Genomic DNA, 27,102 nt, shown 5'->3' with positions numbered 1-27,102 from the left:
TGGCTGTGGTCATGGGCCTTGGAGGTTGTTTAAATTCCACAAATATCAAGCAGAGCTTATTTTTTTAAACCAATTTTAAGTGATGATTGAATGATTAAAACAAGCATTTAAAGCGACAGCCATGTAATATCCACCACCTTGGCTTTTTTTTTTTTAAGCTAAATCACAATACAGTGGTGCCTTGAGATTTGAGTGAACCGACCTGCGTGTTCTTCGAGATACGACCCATTGCTCTGCCGATTTATTTGCTTTGACGTGCGAGTGCAAACTTAAAATATGAGCGCTGTATGGTGGCAATGAACTCAATTCAATTCACTTTAAAATCAGCAGCAGTTTAGCAAATAGTGAACTCCTCCTCAAAAAAGTGGCTTCAAGATGTTTAATGGCAATCCCAGTTAAAGCTTACTGACAAACCCATCAAACAAAGAACTACAAATTGTGTATTTAAAACAACCAAACCATGTTGCCTTAAGAGTGACCCTCTTAAGTCCACCACTGGCGTTGTTTTAATGACATTTGTTTTAAGACGCACTGACATGTTTTTTTTTTTTTTTATCAGGGCTGATACTGATTAGTAGTAGTCAAAGAAGCCAATAACCAATATTTGGAGCAGATATTAATTTGTAGTAAAAGGGAAAATATTGGCGTCCAAATTTTGCATAATACAATTTCCAACGCTTATCGCCATTTAAATGCCTTGAAGCATATGTTTATTTAACAGCTTTTCAGATTAGCAACGTTTTTTTTTTTTTAATCTTAGACAATCGACATCTTCATTTTAAAATTCTAACAAAAATAATCTTCTTATAAAGTTAAATGAAAACTTAAACAAATAGCTCCCTAGAGTTTTCTACAGAAAATGAAGTTTTTCAAAATTCCAATATGACAAACGTTAATCATTCGCTCATCGTTGTTTTAAGTTCAAACAAAAACAAAGAGTGCAGGCAGTTCCCAGCATATCGTAGACGACTGGTTAGAGCGCCTGCCTCACAGTTCTGAGGAGTGGGGTTCAATCCCCGGTCCCGCCTGTGTAGAGTTTGCATGTTCTCCCCGTGCCCCTCCGGTTTCCTCCCACATCCCAAAAACATGCATGCTAGGTTGATTGGCAACTCTAAATTGCCCGTAGGTGTGAATGTGAATGCAAATAGTTGTTTGTTTGTATGTGCCCTGCGATTGGCTGGCAACCAGTTCAGGGTGTACCCCGCCTCCTGCCCGATGATAGCTGGGATAGGCTCCAGCACGCCCGCGACCCTAGTGAGGAGAAGCGGCTCAGAAAATGGATGGATGGATGAAAATAGTTCCCTTAAGTTTAGCCTGTGTTAAATTCACCTCTTAACGGCCGTCGGATTTAAAAAAGGCCGATACCGATATGTGTCAAAATGCCGAATGTCGGCGCCAATTATCAGTCTATCCGTCTTTTTTTTCATAGCAGTCATTTTGACATGAGAGGGATTACATATTTCAACAAAACTTTGTAGAGCTGTAATACACAGGCCAAGAAACAACCCCTTACATTTTTGTGAGGCTCTTGATAAAAGTCCAGATACAGAAATCTAGTTTCATAATTTCACAAGTCATTATGGGTTCTGGTTGGCATCCTCCAACAGGTATATTAACAAACGAGTTGATCTAAGATTTTGATTCGTTATTTGGATTATGTATGGTGCAAATTATAAATAGCTATCAGTCAAGGAATAATACCATTACAGTATTTATGACCCAGTAATATTGTAAGAGCATTTACAAGACCTCTTTCAAGTGCGCCAAGAGTGGATGTGTACCAATCTTGTTTGCCTATTTTGTGATGTACAATGATATGCTATAAAAAGATTTTATTTGTGTACTAGACTTACAGCCATATAAAAAGGCATCATGTTGCGATAGTTTCATTCAAACGAAAAAAAATAAAGTCAAACAATTGAGACAATTTGGATGCACCCTTTTTTTTTTTTTTTTTTTTTTTTTTTTTTACTTCTTAATGCATTGCATTACAGGTATTGGATTGTAACTCGGTATCGGCAGATACTCAAAATGAAGTAACTCGGACGCTGACGGGGTGCAAAAAAATGTGATTGGGATATTCCTGCTTGGCTTACTTAAAAAACTTAAATTTGCATATGTAAACTATTTGAAATTATTTCTCCGCTGACAAGCAGGTCTATCGTAACGATCATTCTGGCGATGACGTATTAAAGAGCCGCTAACCTGATAAAGCTCTTGAAAGCAGCCGACTGTGGGTTGATGCAGAGTGGTACCCGACTCCCCTTTTGCTGTTCCAAAATGAACTGATGGATGATCTCTGTGGGGGGAGTCAGATACAGAGATTAAGAAACTGTGGCATTCCTTTCTTTGTCAAAGATGGAGAAGGCACAAGTCAAAATCCTTACTTAAGCCTGACTATCACCAAGGAGCATTATTCCATACAATAAAAGAAAGAATAATGTTGGGAAACTGATTACGGGAAAAATAAGTTCTTTCAAATTCACAATTAAAATCTACAGTAAATTAATGAGTGAGTGAATTATAAGTGTTCACAAAAGGTGAACATTACATTTCTATCAGACATGTAAACACCAAATGCATGAAAAAGGTGACAAAACCAAAAAAATAAAAATAAAAATTTTATTTTGGGGATTTAAACATAAATGAAGCAATCTGGAACACTTCAAGCAGAAAAACATTTATTTACACCGCTCAAGTACATGTTGATGTACATATTTAAAATTAAAATTACATTTGTTTCATGTAAATAACAGATAAAGATAACCCAAATTAACTTTAAATATAGTTTTTAAATTGTGATTTTAAGGGGTAAAAAAATATTCAACTCCACCTGGCCCTGTGTGAAAAAAGTAATTGCCCCTTAACCCGAATAACTCAGAATCAACAACTGAAATCAAGCAATTTCTAGAATTGCCAAAGAGTTTTTCACGACTCTGTGATTTTTCACATCTTTTGAAAAGCCGAGTTCATTTTCACTGACCACACCCAAGCCCGATTACCTCAGACCTGTTCAATCAAGGAATCACTTAAAAAGAACCTGTCTGACAACTAACAGTGACAAATTCCTTGTGTGTTTTTGACATACAAATAAAAATGATTCTGATTAAGTCGGGCAAAATATCTCAAAAAGCTGCAACAAAATGCCACAATCCAAAGAAATGTAAGAATAGATAAGAAATAAAGTAATTAAAGCCATTTCTATCTCTTTAGGACTTGAGTGAACCAAGGTGAAAGCCATTAGCCACAAATGCAGAAAACATTGAACAGGGTGAACCTTCTCAGGAGTCGTCAGCCAAGAAAAATTAGCAACAGCACAGTGAAAACTCATGTAGGAGGTCACAAATGAACCCTGACAAGAGCTAAAGAACTGCAGGACTCCCTTGCCTCAGTTAAGGTTAGTGTTCATTACTCAACAATACGGAAGAGACTGTGTAAAAATGGCATCCTTGGCAGAGTTCCAAGGCGAAAACCACTGCTGACTAAAAGGAACAAAGGATTGTCAAAGTTTTGGACAAAAACATCTGAATGATTTCCAAGAGAGAGAGAATATTCTATGGACTGATGAGATGAAAGACACACCTTTCTGGAAGGTGTGTCTTGTTACATCTGGTGTGAATGTAACAGTATTTCAGAAAAAGTACATAATATCAACAGTTAAAAATGGTGGTGGTAGTGTGAAGAAGAATGTTGAGTCATCAGTTCGTAACTGAAGCGCACTTGGGTTCAGCAGAAGGACAGCGATCCAAAACACGACAGCAAGTCAACTTCTGAATGTCTTAAAGGTACCATATTTTGGTTATTTAGACCTCCATAGAGTGAGTATCTAACATGGACTTAGTATAAAAGTGTCAATTTCATTTCAAAAAGCGCCTTGGTTTTGTCATACTAGTGTTCAGAAAAGGCCCCTATGTCCGTGACTTCTGTTTGTTTTGGATCCGCTTTGTGCATATTTGGCTAAGACCGCCCCCTTTCCTCTGATTACACATAGTGGCCTCCGTGTAGAAGATCCAAACCTCACTACTTGTGAGCCCACACGTGTTTGTCATGTTGACAGCGCTGGCTCTGAGGGGGAGAGGTAGGCGGAGATCTTTGCTAGTGACTTGGATAAGCACGAGAAATTTGAATGACCTGATTTCAGGTCTCTTGGCAGAGAAATCTCAGGATCTCAGGAATGCATGAATGATTTTAATTCGCATGTTTACTGAGGAACCACAGAGCAAATATAACATCCCAAATACTAGGAGAAGTTGGTTTTGTAAAATATGGGACCTTTAAAAAAATAAAATGACAGTTACGGAATGGCCTAGTCAAAGTCTGGACTTGAATCCGATTGAAATGCTGTGGCATTACCTAAAAAAGGCAAGTCATGCTCGAAAACCCTCCATTGTTGCTAATTTAGAATAGTTCTGCAAGTAAGAGTGGGCCAAAATATCTCCATAAAGATGTGAAAGACACATTGCCAGTTATAGAAAATGCTTAATTTCAGTTGTTGCTGCTGAGGATGGCCCAACCAGTTATGTTTAGAGGACAATTACCTGTTCCACACAGGTCCAGGTCACTTTGAATAGTTTTTTTTCCTTAAGTAAAATCATCATTTAAAATCTGCATTTTATGTTTGCTTGGGATATCTTAGTCTGGTATTTACATTTGTTTGATGATCTTAAAGTGGTGGAAACTATGCGAAAAGTAAAAATTTGAGAAGGGGCAAATACCTTTTCACTGCACTGTCGGTGCTGTACATTTTGTATCAGCGTGCTTAGCTGTACGCCATACTGTATTTTTAAGGGTACAAACATGTTTCAAGATGTTTGGGAGCATTTGAAACACTACAAAGTATTTTAGAATGACAGTTTGTGGTATATTTATGGTTGAAACAATTAATAAGCGCGATAATGTTTCCTGGCAAATTACCAGCAGTGTAAGTTTTTCTTCCCAGGAATAATAAATGTTATTTTACCCCAGGAATTTGGGCATCAGTGACCCAATGGTTAAGATCATCGCCTGCCACCATGGGGACCTAGGTTAAACACCCTGACCGGACCATCCACCAACATCTCCCGGACCCACGGCTGTGGTGTCCTCGAGCAAGACATCGATACCCCAAACTGCTCCCTGGGTGCTCAAGTTGCCCCCTGCTCCAGTGTGTTCCGCTAACTAGTATGTGTGTGTTTTCTCTGTGATGGGTAAAATGCAGAGAACTAATTTTGTGTGCATGGATGCATGTTCATGACATCAAAGATGATGATTCTTCTGATAATCACTTGCAGGGGAATGTCAATTATTCGCCATACGCGTTTGGTCCCTAGCCCCTGCGAATAGCAGGGGTCCACTGTATAGTCAATCAGAACGGTTCTATCAAAAGTGCAACGACCCAAAACTTACCTTTGACTTGTCTCACAGAGCTTAGATTCTTCTCAAAGCCATCATCAAACTTGGGGTTGGTGACAGGCTCAAAGTCACTTGTGTAGACGCGGCCAGAGGATGTTGTGTAGCAGCATTTGCACATGCATGTGTGGTAGCGCAGTCTGCCCTCATCCAGGTAAGGGTGCGCCAGGGCATCCTTTGCTGAAATCCGCTTCGACTGGGGAACACATAGGTTACTTGAAATATCGCATGTAATAAGAATATTGGGCCAGTAATATTTTTCCAGTATAAAGTGACATTACCACCACAGAGGGTTATGTTGATATTCCACTTTAAAGAAATTATGTGATAATGTCACAAATAAGCTCGTCACGCCAAACAACACTGCATTTTTGTCCTGTTCGGCTGTTAGGGCAAGAAGAATGGAAGAGCTGTATCCATTTTATGCCGGAACAGTTTTACTGTGTCACAGTGGAGGTTTTAAGCTTCCGCTGTAGTTTCTTAGTATTATAATGGAAGTTAATTGAGAATCAGAGTCGAACAGAACAACGTTTCTAGATGGGGAGAGAAACGAAGACAAAAGACAAAGCACTAATTGTAAACAGGATGAGAAAAGTAAATCATTACATCATCTACAACATTAAATATGAGTGTTGCACGGGGCTGTAGTGCTACACCCTGTGACGGAAGGACAGGACAAGCTAGAACAGGACAAGGACAGGAGAAGAAGCATGCAGGACAAGGGTCATGAACCCGGCTGTACAAATGAAGTGTCGTGGGATTGACTATGTAAATTGTAAAAGGGGACGATTATATTTGAGACGAGAGTGTGGGATACACAAGCAATTCGCATATTCATGAGTTATTTGTCGCAATAAGTGAGTGGCCACACACCCAGTGAAAGAGTCCCAGGGGTGTGTGCCTGCGGACACATGCAAGTGAATGGACATCGTTTTACATGCACAAAGACTGACAGAAGTGTCCTGTAATTGCTGTGCCCGCACCGCGAAGGCTGAGGACCCCACCCAATCATTGGATTGGGCCCAGGGGTCCACCCGAGAGCAGCACGGCGGACGTGACAGGTCCCACACTGAGGGACCCAGGGCAGTCCGCCGGCCCGACCGAGGCGCCCCGACGACTGGCCACACAGTGGAGCCCGCAGGGACCCAATGCGCTAGTATTGGCCAGAAATGTTTAATGAATTCGACGGGGATTCCGTCCGGGCCAGGCGGTCGTCCCGATTGCATATTTTTTTATACGTTATGTAATTCTGGTTAAAGGAACATCAATGCTGTCTTTAATTTGTGTAGTTAATTGAGGAATGTTTATATCCTTCATAAAAGTTTCAATTTATTTTTGGTCTAGGTTGTTCGAAGGTGTGTATAAGCTGCCATAATAATTGTAAAAAAAATCATTTATTTCTTGCAGTGACTGTGTACAGTTGTCGTTTGAATCTTGAATGGCTGTGATTAATTACTTTTCTTTATTGCGCTGAAGTTGGTTCGCAAGGAATTTTCCTGATTTATTACTATAATCAAAGTTAGTGTATCTTAACTGTTGTCGAAAATCTGTTCTTTTGGATAATGCCTAATTGATGTTTTGCCTTTTGAAGTTGGTTTCTAAGCGTATCTGTCGGATTAATTACATATTCTTCTGTGAGGTGTTTAATTTTTTCCTCAATTCCATTTTCCAATTTGTGTTCTTTTTTTTTTTTTTATACGAAGAGTATGATATGATTCAACCTCTCAATACAGCTTTCCCGGTTTCCCACAACAGGGATAGGGATATGGTTGGGGAGTTTTTGAATTTCAAAAACTCATCCCATTCCTTCCTCACAAAAGAATCAAAATCCGGGTCCTTCGATAGGGACGTGTTGAAGCGCCATGTCTTGATTCAACTTTTAGATCGAGAGAAATTGGTGCATGATCGCTGATGATTGGATGTATTTTAGGGGTAATTGTTTGAGCTGCCGAATTGTTTGAGAGAAAAAAAATCTATTCTTGAGAAAGAGCGGTGAACTGACGAGAAAAATGTGTAACAACACTGCATAACCAATTATTTCAGCTACACCTAATGATTCAGCTTATCGGGTCTAATGATATAATACTGTGAATACATTAATACTGTGTACATTATTTTCATGAAAATGTTGAAATGCACCAAAGAGTGTACTTGTAAAGCCCCCTTTTTAAGATTTTATGTGAAAGAAAATAACCTAGCCTTTTATCCTAAGTCAGCATTGATCAGTTAGCTTCCCTGAACAGGCCAATGTGCAAGAGCAAAAATGCATGGATGAAAAATAACTAGGGATGGACCAATACCACTTTTTTCCCAGACAGAGTACAAGTACTTGTATTTGGGCACTCGCAGATACCAAGTACTAATACTTGATAATGCCATTATGCCCTACAATTGTGATGAAATTTGTAATCAACGAGTATACATTTCACTCATACAGTATTCAAACATGCTTAAAAATTTCACTCTGTTAAATTGCAGCCATTTGCTAAAATCATTCAAGTTCACCCCCCCCCCCCTCCTCAATGTACACACAGCACCCCATATTGACAGAAAACAATTTAATTGTTGAAATTTTGTCAGATTTATTAAAAAAGAAAACTGAAATATCACACAGCCATAAGTGTTCAGACCCTTTGCTGTGACACTCATATATTTAACTTGGTTGCTGTTCATTTCTTCTGATCATCCTTGAGATGGTTCTACACCTTCATTGGTGAGAGAGGTAAAGAAGAACCCAAAGATCACTGTGGCTTTGCTCCAGAGATGCAGTCGGGAGATGGGAGAAATTTCTAGAAAGTCAACCGCCACTGCAGCCCTTCACCAGTCGGGGCTTTATGGCAGAGTGGCCCGACGGAAGCCTCTCCTCAGTGCAAGACACATGAAAGCCCGCGTGGAGTTTGCTAAAAACACCTGAAGAACTTCCAAGATAGTGAGAAATGAGATTCTCTGGTCTGATGAGACGAAGATGAAAGTTTTTTGCCTTAATTCTAAGAGGTAAAAGTTTAATTATTTTAGCAAATGGCTGCAACATAGTGTAAAATCTAAGGGAGTCTGAATACTTTCCGTACCCTCTGTACATAATACTTTTTAGAGACAGACCTTGTCATCACTCACACTAAAGTGTGTGTGTGTGTGTGTGTGTGTGGGGGGGGGGGGGGGGGGGGGGGGGTGAGTTGCCCGCATGGGTTTTGGGTCTGACAAATGTATGCATCCCAGAGGTTCGGCAATCATTTGCAGGTACTAGCTCTAGGATTCCCCCAGTTATCCAGGTAACGGCGGAGTGATGAAAGGAATCAAAACTGATTTAATGAGCCATTCGCAGTTTCACTGTAAAGCTCTGTGAATACGTGCATGGTTAAACCTTTGAGTTTTATATGCTACTAGGCTACTGGCAGGATACACCAGGTAGCCTCCGTTGACGAGCAACCGCGGCAGTCTTGGCATAGCGTGTTGACTGCATGCCTGGCCTCCTCTGTCGCAGCTTCATTCAGGCAGCAGCGAGCAGCAGCAACAGGAGATGGTGCTCAAGAAACTCCTCAAGTGCTGGCCGAAATACAACAACTGGCATGGCTCATACTGACATACTGCATGGAAAGTATAGTATTGGAGCATTTTTATGATACCAGTATCAGTGCATCCTAAAAATAACATACCCATTTACTACACACAGTGATTTTAGAGAGAAATTTTAGAGATTTTAACTTGAAATGTCAAAAACACAATTCAATGAGGAAAGATACAATGAAAAGAAGAAGGAACTTGAAATGTATTATGAATAATTTTAAGTTATGGTTGTGCACATCCTTAAATATTTGGTCAAAATGTTTTGATAACACACTGTCCGTATTCAGCCACTGAGGTACACTATATTGGCAAAAGTATTCACTCACCTACTTTAACTCACATAGGATCTGAAATGGTATCCCCTTCTTAATCAGTAGGGTTTAATGACATCAGCCCACCTTTTACAGCTACAACAGCTTGAACTCTTCTGAAAAGGCTTTCCACAAGGTTTAAGAGTATGTGTAGGGAATTTTTGACCATTCTTCCAGAAGCACATTTGTGATGTCACACACTGATGTTGGATGAGAAGGCCTGACTCTCAGTCTACAGTCTAATTCATCCCAAAGGGTTTCTATCAGGTTGGTGATAGGGCTCTGTGCAGGCCAGTCAAGTTCTTCCACAACAAACTTTCTCTCCATGTCTTTATGGACCTTGTTTTGTGCATTGGTGCACAGTTTCGGTATGTTGGAACAGGAAGGGGCCATACACAAACTATTCCCACAAAGTTGAAAGCAATGAATTGTCCAAAGGTTCTTGCTATGCAAAAACATTCTGAGTTCCTTTCAATGGAACTGAGGAGCCAATATTTTGGACAATTCCATGCTCCTAACTTTGTGGGAACAGTTCTTCCATTCATAACATGGCTGTGCACAAAGCAAGGTCCATAAAGACATGGATGAGAGACTTGGGTGTGGATAAACTTGACTGGCCTGGAGAGAGTCCTGACCTCAACTTGATAGGACACCTTTGGGATGAAATAGAGCAGAGACTGAGAGCCAGACCTTCTCGTCCAACATCAGTGTGTGGCCTCACAAATGCGTTTCTGGAAGAATGGTCAACAATTCCCATAAACACACTCCTAAACCTTGTGGATAGCCTTCCCAGAAGAGTTGAAGCTGATATAGCTGCAAAGGGTGGACCAAAGTCATATTGAACCATTTCGATTAGGTATGGGATGTCACTTAAGTTCATATGTGAGGCAGGTGAGCAAATACTTTTGGCAATAGTGTATCAGCATAATGCACCTTTTCTTGTGAAGTACACATACATTTTCACACCGATGACCTCATTTAAATATGCCGGAATCATACCTGCACTGAAGCCACTTGGCATTACCACACATTCTTTTTTCTCTGCTGTTTTGTTATTGATGGGAACAGAGCCTATAACTACAAAATGTCCTTTGTTATGCGCAAGATGATGTTTTAAAGGTAGAAGAGTGAGAGCTGCAATATTTTTCGCAAGCCATTTTGTTGATATATATTTTTTTTTTTCCTTGAACAGGAGTTTGATTCTGTAAAAACAACTGGTTATATGATGTTACTAGGATTCATTCAAACAAATGCAATTTAAACATGAAACCAGAAAAACAAGGTTGGAGAGTGATGCATTTTACCACACAACTGGATGAACGCACTACAGTATAGTTCTAGCGCCATCTAGTGAAGAAGTTGGTGATGTTAAAAGTATGCATCTTTTAAATAAAACACTGACCTGTGTTCAACAAACAATATAAACTGCCTACAATCTGGTGCGATATAATAACTCACCGGATCGAATACCAGCATCCTGCAGAGGAGGTGGACAGCTTCATGAGTCGCTTGACTGGACAGTGTGTAAAGAACAGGAAGGGATGGCTGTAAACAAAGCAAAAATCAGAAGATGAATGAAGATTTGGCGAAGTAGGACAGAATATATGTGCATGAATGAGAGGGGTGGTGGGGGAAGAGTGAGGCTACAGGGAGAAGAGATAATCGCTCGTGTCTAACGGTTCAACGAACGAAACACTCTTCAGTTCCTCAGTACGCCAGTAAACTGAACAAATCAGTCTTCAGTAGACCAGTTCACTGAACAAATCAGTCTTCAGTTCTTCAGTAGGCCAGTTCACTGAACGAATCACTCAGTTTACTCAAGTCCCTCCCCTGAACGAATCACTCTTCAGTTCTTCATTACACCAGTTCACTGAACAAATCACTCTTCAGTTCTTCAGTACAGCAGTTCACTGAACGAATCACTCAATTCACTTAAGTCCCTCCTCCACCTGCAGGGCACTGCCTGACGCTGGCTTCTCATTGGTCATTCGCCGAAGTGAGTGAAAACGCTGGCGAATCGCAAATCACATGGCAGTACGTTTAATGAAGTCCCACCCCAGCCTGCACGCTGGCTGCTCATTGGTCATTCGCCGAAGATTCAGAAGTGAGTGACAGAACGCTTCAGCAGTTCCGTTTCCGCTCCCAGCCAACTCGGTCGACTCACGGCGGCGGGGGGCGGACAAGCTAAAACAACGAATCATTTCATGAACTGATTTGCTTCAATTCGTTCACCAAAGAGATTTGTCCTTCTGAACGAAACATTCGCAAAGGTAACATTACACCAAAGTAACAAAGTTTACCATCAGTAACACACTACGCCGCCAGGGACTCAAATCCTGCTGTGCCAGACGTGTCCTCCTGCTTAAGACAGTACATGTCCAGGCCCGTCTGAAGTTTGCTGGAGAGCATTTGGATGATCCAGAAAAGGATTGGGAGAATGTCATACGGTCAGATGAAACCAAAATAGAACTTTTTGGTCAAAACTAAACTTATCGTGTTTGGAGGAGAAAGAATGCTCAGTTGGATCCAAAGAACACCATACCTAATGTGAAGCATGGGGGTGGAAACATGCTTTGGGGCTGTTTTTCTGCAAAGGGAACAAGACGACTAATCAGTGTAAAAGGAAAGAATGAATGGGGCTATGTATCGTGATATTTCGAGTGAAAACCCATAAAGCCCATATTGACAAATTGTGTAAAAATATCAAATTACTCGCAAATTTTCGTGTAATTCGAAATGAAATGGCAACTGAAACCGCAAAAATTTACTTATATTCAATGATTCTTAGTCACTTTAACTATTGCATCATCAGTTGGTCCCAGGCTGGTCAGAATGCAAAAAAACCATTGGAAGTTTTGTACAAACAAGTAATTAAAGTGTTGAAAAAACCAAGGCACTATCATCACTGTGCAATTCTAAAAAAAATACAGTCTTTTAAATTGGGACAGTCTTCACATATTTGGAGATTTAAATTTGATTTATAAAGTACTGCATGATTTGGCTCCAGCTCCTCTGGCTGAGTTCATCAGCCAAAGAAACAGCTCTGAGCGTGTCACTCGAGGCGCTGTCAGAGGTGACTGCCTCATTCCTCTGCGCAGGAGCACTTTCAGTAAGTCAGCCTGGTCAGTGAGGAGCGCTGGTGAGTGGAACTCAGTACCTGAGGAGGTTAAACTGCTTACAACATACAAGGCCTTCACAAAAAAACTGAAAATGTGGTTAGTTAACACCTATAGCTGCCAACACTAAAAGACAAGTATGTTATGATGTTTTTTGTTGTTGTTATGATCAAATGATTTGTGGTTTTATTCTCTCTTAATAGTATATTAAGTCTTTATGTATCCTGTATTATATTGTCTTGTAGATGTATTTTACTGCTTTTTTACATCATGGCCAGGGGACTACAGATGAAAACTAGCCTTTTGGCTAATTCTGGCTTTTTTAACCATGTGTATTTCATGTGTTTTATGAAATTGCATTGTCCCCTTTCAAATAAACTGATTAAAAAAAAAAACTCCTCCTATCAGCAAGGGCATTGAAGATGAAACGTGGCTGGGTCTTTCAGCATGACAATGATCCCCCCCCCTCCCCCCCGCCCCCCCCACGGAACGAAGGAGTGGCTGTGTAAGAAGCATTTCAAGGTCCTGGATTGGCCGAGCCAGTTTCCAGATCTCAACCCCATAGAAAATCTTTGGAGGGAGTTGAAAGTCTGTGTTGCCCGGCAACAGCCCTAAAACATCACTGCTCTCGAAGAGATCTGCATGGAGGAATTGGCCAAAATACCAGCATGTGTGTGAAAACTTTGTGAAGACTTACAGAAAACATTTGACCTCTGTCATTGCCAACAAAGGTTACATAAAGTATTGAGATGAACTTTTATTGACCAAATACTTATTTTCCACCATAATTTGCTAATAAATTCTTTAAAAATCTGAAGATGTGGCAAACAGATGGCTCAAGAAGGAAAAAAGAATCAGGGTCCAGAGACCCTTCTCGGTAGCCCTTTACAATCAACACATGGGTGGAGTGGATCTTGTTGACCAATGTGTGTCAATGTATCCCCACAGACAAAGGAACAAGCGGTGGTACAGCCAAGTGTTTTTTCATTTCTTTGGATGTGACCATTGTAAATGCCTGGCGCCTTTACCTGATGTCTGGATTGTAAAAAATGTATCTCCTCCAATTTAAAGGTTCTGTAGCCTGTTCACTGATAAATACGGGGTGCCTCCAGTAAACAAGAAGAGGAAGACCAAGTGTGACCCCCACCTCTGGTAAAGCGTAGGACAGTCACCAAAGTGCCCCATGAAGACCAGTTCAGCACAGGAAATTGCTGGCCCTATCTCACCCAGGTCAAAAATGCAAACAGATGCCGCTATGTTGCATTCAAACGGAAGACCAAATACATCTGCATGCAGTACTGGGTGCCACTGTGCCTCGCATGCTTTGCTTGGCTTTCATACAGCCTCGGATTGATGGACAGAAGCTAAACAGAGATTTAATTGAAAATAAATGTTCAAAGAAGCAGCATGATGCAGATGTTCAGAGATGTGTGTTGCTGCAATACCAGTCCGGCACCCTTAAAGAACTATGGTATGGCTAACTAAATTGTTCTGGTTTTTGGAGATGGTTTGAAACATTGAATTAGCTTGTTGGCACTATTTATGTGCTTATTTAGGACAAAAAAAATAGGTCCTTACAATGTTAGAATGCGTGAAAGTATGATAATGTTTTTAAAAACAAAGAAAAAATTGTTCCTAGCTTTATCATAATACTCAATTTAGCTCATTCTTACATTATGGTTGCACTAGTTATGTTCAAGCTATAAATCACAACTTTTTAAAAAAAAAAGTTATTTTCACCCAAGCCACTACTAGAGGAGATGAAATGCTGATTTAGCCATTCAGCTCCTCTAACATTGTACTGTATGTCATTATCTCTTTTTTGTTTTTATATTTAGTGAATTCCCTATTCATTTCCCACGCCGGCCTTAGTGGTGCACTGCAAAGGATGGCACGGAAATGACAGCACGGAAAATGACACATGCCCTTCAAAACATAGCAAAAATGTTGTAGAATCACATAAGGGGCATAACATGCATTGCCTACGTGATATTGAAGTGACGGCTCTGTTTTTTTTTTGTAATGCAGAATTTGAGCTATGGGGGGAGTTACATACTATATAGCTTTAAGCGCTTAGGCGTTTGAAGTCCATTGGAGTAGACAGGTTTGTAACTCCCTGAAAAAAATGAACTTTGTGAAGAAAATGTTTTTTTTCAGGACCTAAGAAAAATAAATCTTGCCTCAGGCTTTCATAATTCATGCACGAGAGGGTTTGAAAAAAAAAATTCGGCAATCTTTTTCTTCTTTTCCTTTCGGCTTATCCCTTTAGGGGTCGCCACAGCGTCTCATCCTTTTCCATGTAAGCCTGGATCCTGCATCCTCCTCTTGAACACCAACTGCCCTCATGTCTTCCCTCACGACATTCATCAACCTTTTCTTTGGTCTTCATTGAGCTCTCTTGCCTGGCAGCTCCATACTCATCATCCTTCTACCAATATACGCACTATTTCTCCTCTGGACGTGTCCAAACCATCGAAGTTTGCTCTCTCTAACTTTGTCTCCAAAACATCGAACCTTGGCTGTCCCTCTGATGAGCTCATTTCTAATTTTATCCAACCTGGTCACTCCGAGAGCAAACCTCAACATCTACATTTCGCCACCTCCAGCTCTGCTTCTTCTTGTCTCTCCAGTGCCACTGTCTCTAATCCGTACATCGTGGCTGGCCTCACCACTGTTTTATAAACTTTGCCATTCATCTTAGCAGAGACTCTTCTGTCACATAACACAACTGACACCTTCCTCTACCCGTTCCAACCTGCTTGGACCAGGTTCTTCACTTCCTGACCACACTCACCATTGCTCTGGACGGTTGACCCCAAGTATTTAAAGTCCTCCACCCTTGCTATCTCTTCTCCCTGTAGCCTCACTCTTCCCCCACGACCCCTCTCATTCATGCACATACAGTCTGTCTTACTTTGGCTAATCTTCATTCCTCTGCTTTCCAGTGCATGACTGCACCTTTCTAACTGTTCCTCCACTTGCTCCTTGCTTTCACTGCAGATAATGTCATCTGCAAACATCATAGTCCACGGGGATTCCAGTCTAACCTCATCTGTCAGCCTATCCATCACCACTGCAAACAGGAAGGGGCTCAGGAGTGATCCCTGATGCAGTCCCACCTCCACCTTAAATTCGTCTGTTACACCTACAGCACACCTCACCACTGTTCTGCTGCCCTCGTACATGTCCTGTATTATTCTAACATACTTCTCTGCCACTCCAGACCTCCGGATGCAGTACTACAGTTCCTCTCTGGGTACTCTGTCATAGGCTTTCTCTAGATCTACAAAGACACAATGTAGTGCCTTCTGACCTTCTCTGTACTTTTCCATCAACATCCTCAAGGCAAATAATGCATCTGTGGAACTCTTTCTAGGCATGAAACCATATTGTTGCTCGCAAATACTCACTTCTGTCCTGAGTCTAGCCTCCACTACTCTTTCCCATAACTTCATTGTGTGGCTCATCAACTATTCCTCTAGTTGCCACAGCTCTGCACATCACCCTTGGTCTTAAAAATGGGCACCACCACACTTTTCCTCCATTCCTCAGGCATCTTCTCACGTGCTAGAATTCTATTGAACAAGCTGTTCAAAAACTCCACAGCCACCTCTCCTAGATGCTTCCATACCTCCACAGGAAAGTCATCAGGACCAACTGCCTTTCCATTTTTCATCCTCTGCAATGCCTTTCTAACTTCCCCCTTACTAATCATTGCCACTTCCTGGTCCACCACTTGCCTCTTCTACTCTCCCTTCTCTTTCATTTTCCTCATTCATCAACTCGTCGAAGTATTCTTTCCATCTATCTAGCACACTACTGGCACAAGTCAACATATTTCCATCTCTATCCTTAATCACCCTAACCTGCACATCCTTCCCATCTCCATCTATCCCTCTGTCTGGCCTACCTGTATAGATCCTTTTCTCCTCCTTTAGTGTCCAACCTGGCATAAATGTCTTCATATGCTTCTTGTTTGGCCTTTGCCACCTCTATCTTTGCCCTATGTCGCATCTTAGTGTATTCCTTTTGCCTCTCCTCGGTCCTCTCAGTGTCCCACTTCTTCTTCGCTAACCTTTTTCCTTGTATGATTTCCTGTACTGTGAGGTTCCACCACCAAGTCTCCTTCTCTCCTTTCCTGCCAGAAGATACACCAAGTACTCTCCTGCCTGCCTCTCTGATCACCTTGGCTGCAGTGGTCCAGTCTTCTGGAAGCTCCTCCTTTTTCACCGAGAACCTGTCTCACCTCAAATAGACAGATTAATCGATTAAAATTATTTTAGTTGCAGCCCTAGCCGTGTCTTTTGCAACACAAGCGCGAGAGCAGTTTAATTTTGGTCGACAGCGGAGGGTGATATTGCCAAACATAGTGCACCCATGAGATGGATGAAAATTTATGAATTGTCTATTAAATTATGATTCCATGAACCCACTATTAATGAGAATACCGTGTTTCGACTAGTGGCGCCACATACAACGTATGCAAAAATAAATACATAAATTTAGTTCCCCTTTAAAACGCAGTCACATCCAAATGGTACAACCTCATACACGTGAACAGAGGCCTTAGCAACTACGCTAGCCCACCCAAACCCCCTTAAACAGGTCTCAGAAGGCTTGGCATACGCCTCAAAGACCTTATTGAACAGTGGCGGGAAATAAATTCCTGCATCCTCCATGACCCCCAAGAGACACTTGTTGCAACCAGTTAGTTCCTGAGCTTTCATTGCAGCCTCAGAGACACAGGTCACTTTTGAAGCCTCTGCTATATGCAGCCAATGGTCCAAAATCCTCCTCTGCAAGAGTCTGTGAAGCTTGTACATGTTTTGCTCCCAATCAGACAATGCAGAAATGAGGAAGCAGCGGATGCCATAGGTAGCTATGAAATGCTTGACAGAGGATAGTAGCACTAGCTTAAGCATACATGGCTTACCTACACAAAAATTAATGGACTCAGGTGGAAGCCTGTGACGAAACCCTCTTGAACACAAATAATCCTTAATTTGAGGGAATAAATTCAAGTCCCAAGACAAGTGTGGATGCAGGTAAGGCACCACAGTGTTTTGAGTGAAAATGATTGGTCTATAACATGACAGTCATGGTGTCATGGGAGCTCACATTATTTGTCATGCCAAAGGGCACTTTCCGTCCTCAAATACTAAATGACAGGACAACTAATATTTTGTTTTATTTTATTGCAACACTTCGTCATTTTGGGTGAAGAGTTTATCAGCATGGCTCATATCGACTTGGCAATATTTAACCACTCCAAATCTATTAAAACTCGTGGAACTCTGTAGTGCAGTCCAATAATGCGCTTTGTTTAGTCTGCAATATTGAACCTTGTACTAGAACTTTAGGTGTAAGGTCCAAGTGTCCAAAGGTCATTAGAAAAACAAAGAAGCATATGACAACTCAGCATGTCAGACAGAAAAACAAATTCCTGACACGAGAAACCTGATTACCTGTTTGTTAGGTCCTCTGAGAATGTGTGCACGAGCTCCTTCACATGCTGTCCTCATCGCCTCCATAGAAGGAGTCCCCAACAAGTCAGTGATCAAATCCAGCTATGGATAGCCAAAACAGCGCATTAAAACAAAGACCAAATCTAAATATGTGATAGCGCTGCCTGGCCTAAACATCATTGTAAAGTCTGCAAACATTTGGAGGCTCTTGCACGGAGGGGTTTGGAGAAATTCATAACATAATAAATTTGACATTTTAAAATGTAATAGGCCCATAAAGTAATAACTGCCCAATAAAATAACTATTGGCCTGGTTAAAAAAAATAAAAAATAAAAAAATAAATAAAAATAAATAAATCTTTGCAAATGTAAAAATTGAAGTAATATTAAATTATGTTTACATTTTAAAAAGGCACATTTATTACCTTATGGGCCATTATGGTACATTACGTAATCAAAGCTCATAGCATAATAAAATTTGCCGTTTTTACAATGTCGCCCCTTTTTAAAATGTAATAGGCCCATAACGTAATAATTGGCCAATAATATAAGTCCTGAACCTATAGTATGCATTTTCACAGTTGTGTCCCAAAATAAAAAGTTGAATAAAGTGATATTAGTCACCTAACTAACCCTAAGCCTTTTTCAAAGATTTTATATATATTTTTTTTTTTAAACCAGGCCAAAAATTTAATAACCAGCCAATAACTTAATAAGTTATAACGTTATTGGCAAACAGTTATTACATTATAAGTTCTATTTTATACTATTCACCAACAGAAAGATCATTCTTTTTCCCCATGATGCATAAAAACAGAATAGCTGAATTTGTGGCACGACCTCATTAAATAATAATAATAATAATAATAATAATATTGCGGCACGGTGGATGACTGGTTAGCACATCTGAAATTTTTGCAGATTTTTAAAAAGGAAAAACTGAAATATCACACAGCCATAAGTATTCAGACCTTTGCTCTGTATTTATAGTTGAAGCACCCTTTTGAGCTAATAGAGCCATGAGTCTTTTTGGGAATGATGCGACAGGTTTTTCACACCTGGATTTGGGGATCATCTGCCATTCCTCATTGCAGATGGTGAATGTTGGTGAACAGCCATTTTCAGGTCTTTCCAGAGCTGCTCAATTGGGTTTAAGTCAGGGCTCTGGCTGGGCCATTCAAGAACAGTCACGGAGTTGTTCTGAAGCCACTCCTTTGGTATTTTAGCTGTGTACTTAAGATCATTGTCTTGTTGGAAGGTGAACCTTCGGCCCAGTCTGAGGTTCTGAGCACTCTGGAGAAGGTTTTCGTCCAGGATATCCCTGTACTTGGCCGCATTCATCTTTCCTTCGATTGCAACAAGTCGTCCTGTCCCTGCAGCTGAAAAACACACCCACAGCAAGATGCTGACACCACCATGCTTCACTATTGGGACTGTATTGGACAGGTGATGAGCAGTGCCTGGTTTTCTCCACACATGCCACTTAGAATTAAGGCCAACAATTTCTATCTTGGTCTCATCAGACCAGAGAATCTTATTTCTCACCATCTTGCAGTCCTTCAGGTGTTTTTTTTTTTTTTTTCCCCCATGTGTCCATGTGTCTTGCACTGAAGAGAAACTCCATGTGTCTTGCACTGAAGAGAGGCTTCCGTCGGGCCACTCTGTCATAAAGCCCCGACTGGTGGAGGGCTGCAGTGATGGTTGACTTTCTAGAACTTTGGCCCATCTCCCGATTGCATCTCTGGAGCTCAGCCAGAGTGATCTGTGGGTTCTTCTTTACCTCTCTCACCAAGGCTATTCTCCCCCAATTGCTCAGTTTGGCCGGATGGCCAGCTCGAGGAAGGGTTCTGATCGTCCCAAACGTCTTCCATTTAAGGATTATGGAAGCCACTGTGCTCTTAGGAACCTTAAGTACAGCAGAAATTTTTTTTGTAACCTTGCCCAGATCTGTGCCTTGCCACAATTCTGTCTCTGAGCTCTTCAGGCAGTTCATTTGACCTCATGATTCTCATTTGCTCTGACATGCACTGTGAGCTGTAAGGTCTTATATAGACAGGTGTGTGGCTTTCCTAATCAAGTCCAATCACTATAATCAAACACAGCTGGACTCTAATGAAGGTGTAGAACCATCTTAAGGATGATCAGAAGAAATGGACAGCACCAGAGTTAAATATATGTCACAGCAAAGGGTTTGAATACTTATGGCTGTGTGATATTTCAGTTTTTCTTTTTTAATAAATCGGCAAAAATTTCAACAATTCCGTTTTTTTTTTCTGTCAATACGGGGTGCTGGGTGTACATTAATGAGGGAAAAAATGAACTTAAATTATTTTAACAAATGGCTGCAATATAACAAAGAGTGAAAAACTCTTCTGAAAACCACTGTATGTATGTATGTATGTGTGTGTGTGTGTATATATATATATGCCATATATACCATATATACATACACACATACATACAGTGTATACCTTGAGTTTTATTGTTCACCTGCTGGATGGGACTTTGGGCTTGGAAGAGAATTCTTCGCCCCAGCAGCTCAGCAAAGATACAGCCTACAGACCAAATGTCGATGGAGTTGGAGTAGTGACGGCTCCCCATCAAGATCTCTGGGGCCCGGTAGTATTGTGTCACCACTTCCTGAGTCATGTGCCGCGACTCATCTGTCTCCTCCACTCGTGCCAGACCAAAATCACAGATCTGAAATAGAATAATTTAAGTTTCAATTCCATTAATTTTGCTGTTGACTAAAAACATTTGGGATTGATAAATCAAAATATGAATGAGAACATTTCAGCTTTTATTTCCACAACTGATTCTGATATGTAACTTAGGTGGGAGACAGGTCTGGACTGCTGGCAGGTCAGTCTCGTACTCGCACTCTCTTACTACGAACCTATGGTGTTGTAACACGTGCAGAATGTGGCTTGGCATTGTCTTGCTGAAATAAGCAGGGATGTCCCTGAAAAAGGGTTGCTTGGATGGCCGCATATGTTGCTTCAAAACGTCTATGTACCTTTCAGTATTAATGGTGTCTTCACAGATGTGCAAGTTACCAATGCCATAGGCACTAACACACCCCCAAACCAGCACAGATGTTGGCTTTTGAACTTTGCTCTGATAATTCGGATGGTCCTTTTCTTCTTTGGCCCGGTGGACACGACGCCCATGACTTCTAAAAAGAATCTGAAATGTGGACCCGTCAGACCACAGCACACTTTTCCACTTTGCGTCAGTCCATCTCAGATGAGTTCAGGCCCAGAGAAAACAGCGGTGTTTCTAGGTGCTGTTGATATATGGCTTTTGCTTTTCATTGTAGTGTTTTAACTTCCATTAGTAGATGTAGCGATGAACTGTATTAACTGACAATGGTGTTCTGAAGTGTTTGTGTGCCTACGTGGAAATATCCTTGATACAATGATGCCAGTTTTTAATCACAGCCATTCAATGTTGGTTTTCAGCCTTCCGCTTGCGTGCAGAGATTTCTTCCAATTCTCTGAATCTTTTGATGATATTATAGACCATAACTTAAGAAATCCCTAAATTCCTTGCAATTGTATGTTGAGAAAAGTTATTCTTAAACTGTTGGACTATTTGCTCACAAAGTGGTGAAGCTCGCCCCATCTGTGCTTGTGAACAACTACGCCTTTCAGGGAGTTATACTTTTGACACTCACCTGTCCTCCAATTAACCTGTTGACCAGTGGAATGTTCCAAATAGGTGTTTTTTGAGCATTCATCAACTTTCCCTGTCTTTTGTTGCCCCTGTCCCAGCTTTTTTGACACGTTTAAGGCATCAAATTTAAAATGATTTTAAACAATTTGAAAATCATTGTATTGTGTTTTTATTTATGTCTGGGTTTGTATTAATTTGTATTAGATCATGTGTAAAAAAATAATAATAATAATAAAAAGAAATTGAAAAAGACGTATTTCACAAATTCTCTTCAAAACGTGACAAAAAACAAAACATATATTTTTAAAAACTCAGCACTCTATTGTTCAAACAAATAAATAACATATCTGATATTACATTTTTTAAACTTATTTAACCTTTATTGAACCGGATAAAACCCATTGAGATCAGGACTGCTTTCATCAGGTCACCTGACCCAGAGGTCAGCAGCACATGTCATGAGAACAGTTACCAGGAATTGACAAAATAGACAATATAGACTGACAATTAAGGTGCAATGGTATGTTTCAAATAACACAACAATTTAACATTCAAAATAGGGCTGGGTAATTATGGAAAAAGTAATGATCACGATTATTTTGACTGACACTAAAATCATAATTAATAAACACGATCATTCATTGATTTTGCATCTGTAGTGTTTAGCTAATGACCAAAACACAACTTTAATTATAACTTAATAAAACAACTACAAAATAAATTAGTAACAAGTAAAATAATAAATAAATAAATACAAAAGTAGAAATAAAAAACTAATAAAAAAAAATTAATACAGCCATGGCTAAAAACATTGCATGCTCAGGGTGACAGCATTTTCTACCATATATATATTTGTTTAAAAAAAATCATTTTCTCCATATTCTGGCATAATATTGTTAATACTAAGTAACCTAAAATAGGAATATTTTCGTCTGATTTAATGTCAGACAGTGGGGTGGGGGTGGGGGGGGGCAGTTGTGTCTTTATACAAAGCCATGACTATCTGCTGTTCCTGCTGTATGCGCCTTGGACTCTTGGGGGCAGTGTGGTGCGAAGCATGCATGGTGCTGAACCAGAATCAGAAAGATTGAACTAGTTTTTCACAGTTTAGGAATAATATAGGGCCGTGAGTATTGTTATATTGTCTGTCTATATGTGTTACTATGGCGTTTGTGTGTAAATATTTGTTATTTGAAGGTAAATCCCTCCCGTGAGCTAATGCTAATCTTAGTTAGCCCGTCGATTGGGTTTTCTGTTGACTGATAGCATAAGCTGGCGATTTCTCAAACGATGTGCATCTTGTATTTAAATATTCAATGCGAGTAATTCTTTTTGTTGTGCGTTTAGTTTTACAGAAAATCCAACTGGTGTGTCAATAAACAGCTTAAAGCACGCTTAGGGAAGAACATACGTGCGTTGAGGCTGCGTTTACAACGCAGGAACAGCTACACATCAATTGTTTTGATTATAACGTTTTTATGATCGTTAGAAGCCAAAATCGAAATCACGATTACATTTTGATGAACAGCCCAGCCCTAATTTAAAACACAGGTATTATTCGGTGGTTTCAACCTGGAAGTCCCTCAGCATAGAACGGAATACTCCAAGTGGAACAACTTTAGAGCGTTTCAATTTAGTCAGCAGAGTATTCTAAGCTGCAGGGGGAGCAAAGCTGAAACCTCTTTTCCCAAATTTAGTCCTTACTCGAGGAACAGCTAAAACAAGTGCGGAGCCAGAACGCAAGGCATAGCAACTGCTTGATTTTTCAATAAAGCACACAAATAATGAAGAATCAAGCCTAAATTAGGGTCAACGGGTGTACATATCTGCATGCCGTAGATGCCGTACATGAAATAGTAATTTAATATACTATATATTCAAATTTTAGGACTATCGTGTGTATGGCTGTCTATTATACTTTCTTTCTACACATACACACTTAATTTGCTGCTCATAGTTGGTTACTTGCCGCTGTAACGAATGCGGTTCCTGTGAGACTTGAGTGAAAATTGTACTGTAGCTTATTCCCGTGTTTTGTGACCACATTTAACGATAGTTTAGCACCACTTTTGCATGGCTTAGCCGAAAAAAAATTGTAGCTTATTCAGCACCATGGAGGTGATGACTGGTGACTTTTAGAGAAAAGGCGTGTTAGCCACACTACCGAGCCAGCCACAGCCGCAGAGCTGCTAGTAGTCAGCTCAGAGACGGGGTTGAAGTTAGTTTTTTCACATGGAGGAAAATGTGATGACATCATCAACAAACACGTGATATCCACTTTCACGTCATCTCATCTTCTTCTGAACATTTTAGACTTCCCCATAACAATGGAACACATGGCAGCTGCCCATGACAAAACCGGAACACTTGGCATAGCTGTATAATACGCCATTGTAAAAGCACAAAGCTCACAACTTATTGTATGTATGGTTCGCTATTTTAAGTCTAGTCTTCTAATACTTTTGCTCACATAACACAAATGGGGTTTTGCTGTCTGGAGGTGGGGCTCGAAGGCGAGCGCCTGGTGGCCGGGCCTGCACCCATGGCGTCCGGCCGGGCTCAGCCCGAAAGGGTAACGTGAGTTCCCCTTCCCATGGGCTCACCACCTGTGGGAGGGGCCAGTGTGAGCTGGGCGGGGACCTTGGCGATCCGATCCCCGGCTACAGGTGCTGGCTCTCGGGACGTGGAATGTCACCTCTCTGGCAGGGAAGAAGCCCGAGCTGGTGTGTGAGGTCGAGAAGTTCCGACTAGATATAGTCGGACTGGCCTCCACGCACAGCTTGGGCTCTGGTACCAGTTCTCTCGAGAGGGGTTGGACTTTCTTCCACTCTGGAGTTGCCCACAGTGTGAGGTACCAAGCAGGTGTGGGTATACTTATTGCCCCCCCGGGCAATAAGTATAGAGAGGGGCGGAGCTGGTGGTGTGTTGGCTTTGATGGTGCGGGAAGATGCCGGTCCGACGTGGCAGGCCCAAACGTATTGTGAGGGTCTGCTGGGAACGTCTGGCGGAATCCCCTATCAGAAGGGTTTCAACTCCCACCTCCGACAGAACTCATGTTTGGGGGTTGGGGGGACATCAAGTCCGAGTGGACCATGTTCCGCGCCTCCATTGCTGAGGCGGCCGACCAGAACTGTGGCCGTAAGGTGGTTGGTGCCTGTCGTGGCGGCAATCCCCGAACCCGTTGGTGGATACAACGGTGAGGGATGCCGTCAAGCTGAAGAAGGAGTCCTATCAGGCCTTTTTAGCCTGTGGGACTCCTGAGGAAGCGGATAGGTACCGGCTGGCCAAGCGGAATGCAGCTTTGGTGGTCGCTGAAGCAAAAACTCGGGCATGGGGAAGCAGTGCACCATCAACATTGTGTATAGTGGGGATGGGGCGCTGCTGACCTGAACTCGGGACGTTGTGAGCCGGTGGGGAGAATACTTAAAAGACCTCCTCAATTCCACCGACACGCCTTCCCATGAGGGAGTCTGGGTTCTCTGAGGGGGGGGGTCTCCTATCTCTGGGGTTGAGGTCACAGAGGCGGTTAAAAAGCTCCTCGGTCGCAAGGCCCTTGGGTTGGATGAGATTCGCCCAGAGTTCCTCAAGGCTCTGGATGTTGTCGGGCTGTCCTGGTTGACACGCCTCTGCAACATTGCGTGGATATCGGGGACAGTGCCTCTGGATTGGCAGACTGGGGTGGTGGTCCCCCTTTTAAGAAAGGGTACCGGAGGGTGTGTTCCAACTACAGGGGGATCACACTCCTCAGCCTCCTTGGTAAGGTCTATTCAGGGGTGCCGGGGGGGAAGGGTCCGTCGGGAAGTTGAATCTCAGATTCAGGAGGAGCATGTGGTTTTTGTCCTGGGCGTGGAACAGTGGACCAGCTCTACACCCTTGGCAGGGTCCTCGAGGGTGCATGGGAGTTCGCCCATGCACCCTCGAGGACCCTGCAGCTGAGTGTGAAGCGGCTGGGATGAGAATCAGCACCTTCAAATCTGAGACCATGGTCCTCAGTCGGAAAAGGGTGGCGTGCCCTCTCCGGTTCGGGCATGAGATTCTGCCCCGAGTGGAGGAGTTCAAGTATCTTGGGGTTTTGTTCACGAGTGAAAGAAGAATGGAACGGGAGATCGACAGGCGGCTCGGTGCAGCGTCTGCAGTGATGTGGACTTTGTATCGATCCGTTGTGGTAAAGAAGGAGCTAAGCCGAAAGGCGAAGCTCTCAATTTACCAGTCGATCTACGTTCCTACCCTCACCTATGGTCACGAGCTGTGGGTCGTGACCCAAAGAACAAGATCCCGGATACAAGCGGCCGAAATGAGTTTCCTCCGCAGGGTGTCCGGGCTCTCCCTTAGAGATAGGGTGAGAAGCTCAGTCCTCCGGGAGGATCTTAGAGTAGAGCCGCTGCTCCTCCACATTGAGAGGAGCCAGATGAGGTGGCTGGGGCATCTGATTCGGATGCCTCCCGGACACCTCCTTGGTGAGGTGTTCCGGGCATCTCCCACCGGGAGGAGACCCCGGGGGCGACCCAGGACACGCTGGAGAGACTACATCCTTCGGCTGGCCTGGGAACGCCTCGGGATTCCCCTGGAAGAGCTGGATGAAGTGGCTGGGGAGAGGGAAGTCTGGGTGTCCCTGCTAAAGCTACTGCCCCTGCGACCCGACCTCGGATAAGCGGTAGAAAATGGATCGATGGGTGGATGGGTTTTGCTGTAATGCTGTCTTTTAAGTTATGTATCTGATAGTGTTGTTACACTCGAGACAACCGGTCTCGAGATCACATTTTGAAGGTCGTAAGTGTTTTTTTGGATTCGACTCCCAAAAGTTTTGGTCTTGTCTTGGTCTCAGGATTTTCCATCGAGACCGGTAGAAACCAGCACTGTTCTGCTATTCTTCAACTTCATTAATGTTACAGTAAGGAGAAGTGCTTAGTAAAAAGAAATAAATTGTATTCATGTGTTAATAACATCCCACCACCCCCGTAATGACCGCACCATTCACGATGTTGTGACTGAGGTGAAGAGGACCTACTTTTTTTTCAAAATAAAACATCATGGCTGCAAACAGCTGCCAACTCAAGCAGCAGTGTTAGTTGGCAATATATTATAAAGTATGTACTTATAATTAATCTCTAAATGTGTCATATACTTGTTTATTATTGTGCTACAATCTACCCTTGTGAGGATAAGTTGTTCAGAAAATGGATGGATGAATATCGCTATTCCTCATTAAATCAATATCAATGCTTTTAAAAGTAGGTATGAGTTGTTGGTCAGCCAATAACAAGCTGCATAGTTTATGACGCACCGCTAGGCTAGTAGACTTACTACGAAGCGGAACCCGAACATGGATGCGTTATTTCTTTTCCCGATCCAAGTTGCCGAATAAATATGCATTTGGGGCAACGCACACATGGGAGGGGGGATACACACTAACGGACACGCGTTTACTCCAAGATGCGAGACAAAGGTTTTAACACCGCTCCTTAACAATACTATATGAATATGTTTCACATTATTTCCCCCGACACACAATGGCAATTGTAGCACTGTACCTGATTTAGTGGCCAGTCAATTCAGTTTGAATGCATAACTTTACACGAATAG

At 41.8% G+C, this 27,102-nt stretch overlaps 1 protein-coding gene across 1 annotated transcript in view; it reads right to left on the bottom strand.

The window, feature by feature from the left end:
• The window catches only part of nlk2 (nemo-like kinase, type 2), a 54,198-nt gene that overhangs the window by 9,947 nt on the left and 17,149 nt on the right, over positions 1–27,102 (bottom strand). The window contains exons 6-10 of the mRNA XM_061681292.1: positions 20,335–20,544; positions 17,845–17,946; positions 10,722–10,808; positions 5,386–5,584; positions 2,206–2,299 (exon numbers count right to left, since the gene is read on the bottom strand). Coding sequence (XP_061537276.1) covers positions 2,206–2,299; positions 5,386–5,584; positions 10,722–10,808; positions 17,845–17,946; positions 20,335–20,544 — 692 coding nt within the window. The remainder of the gene's footprint in view (positions 1–2,205; positions 2,300–5,385; positions 5,585–10,721; positions 10,809–17,844; positions 17,947–20,334; positions 20,545–27,102) is intronic.

The sequence above is a fragment of the Phycodurus eques genome, chromosome 7 (genome assembly GCF_024500275.1).
Source record: "Phycodurus eques isolate BA_2022a chromosome 7, UOR_Pequ_1.1, whole genome shotgun sequence".
Taxonomy (NCBI): domain Eukaryota; kingdom Metazoa; phylum Chordata; class Actinopteri; order Syngnathiformes; family Syngnathidae; genus Phycodurus; species Phycodurus eques.
This window is presented reverse-complemented; position numbering and strand designations above follow the sequence as displayed.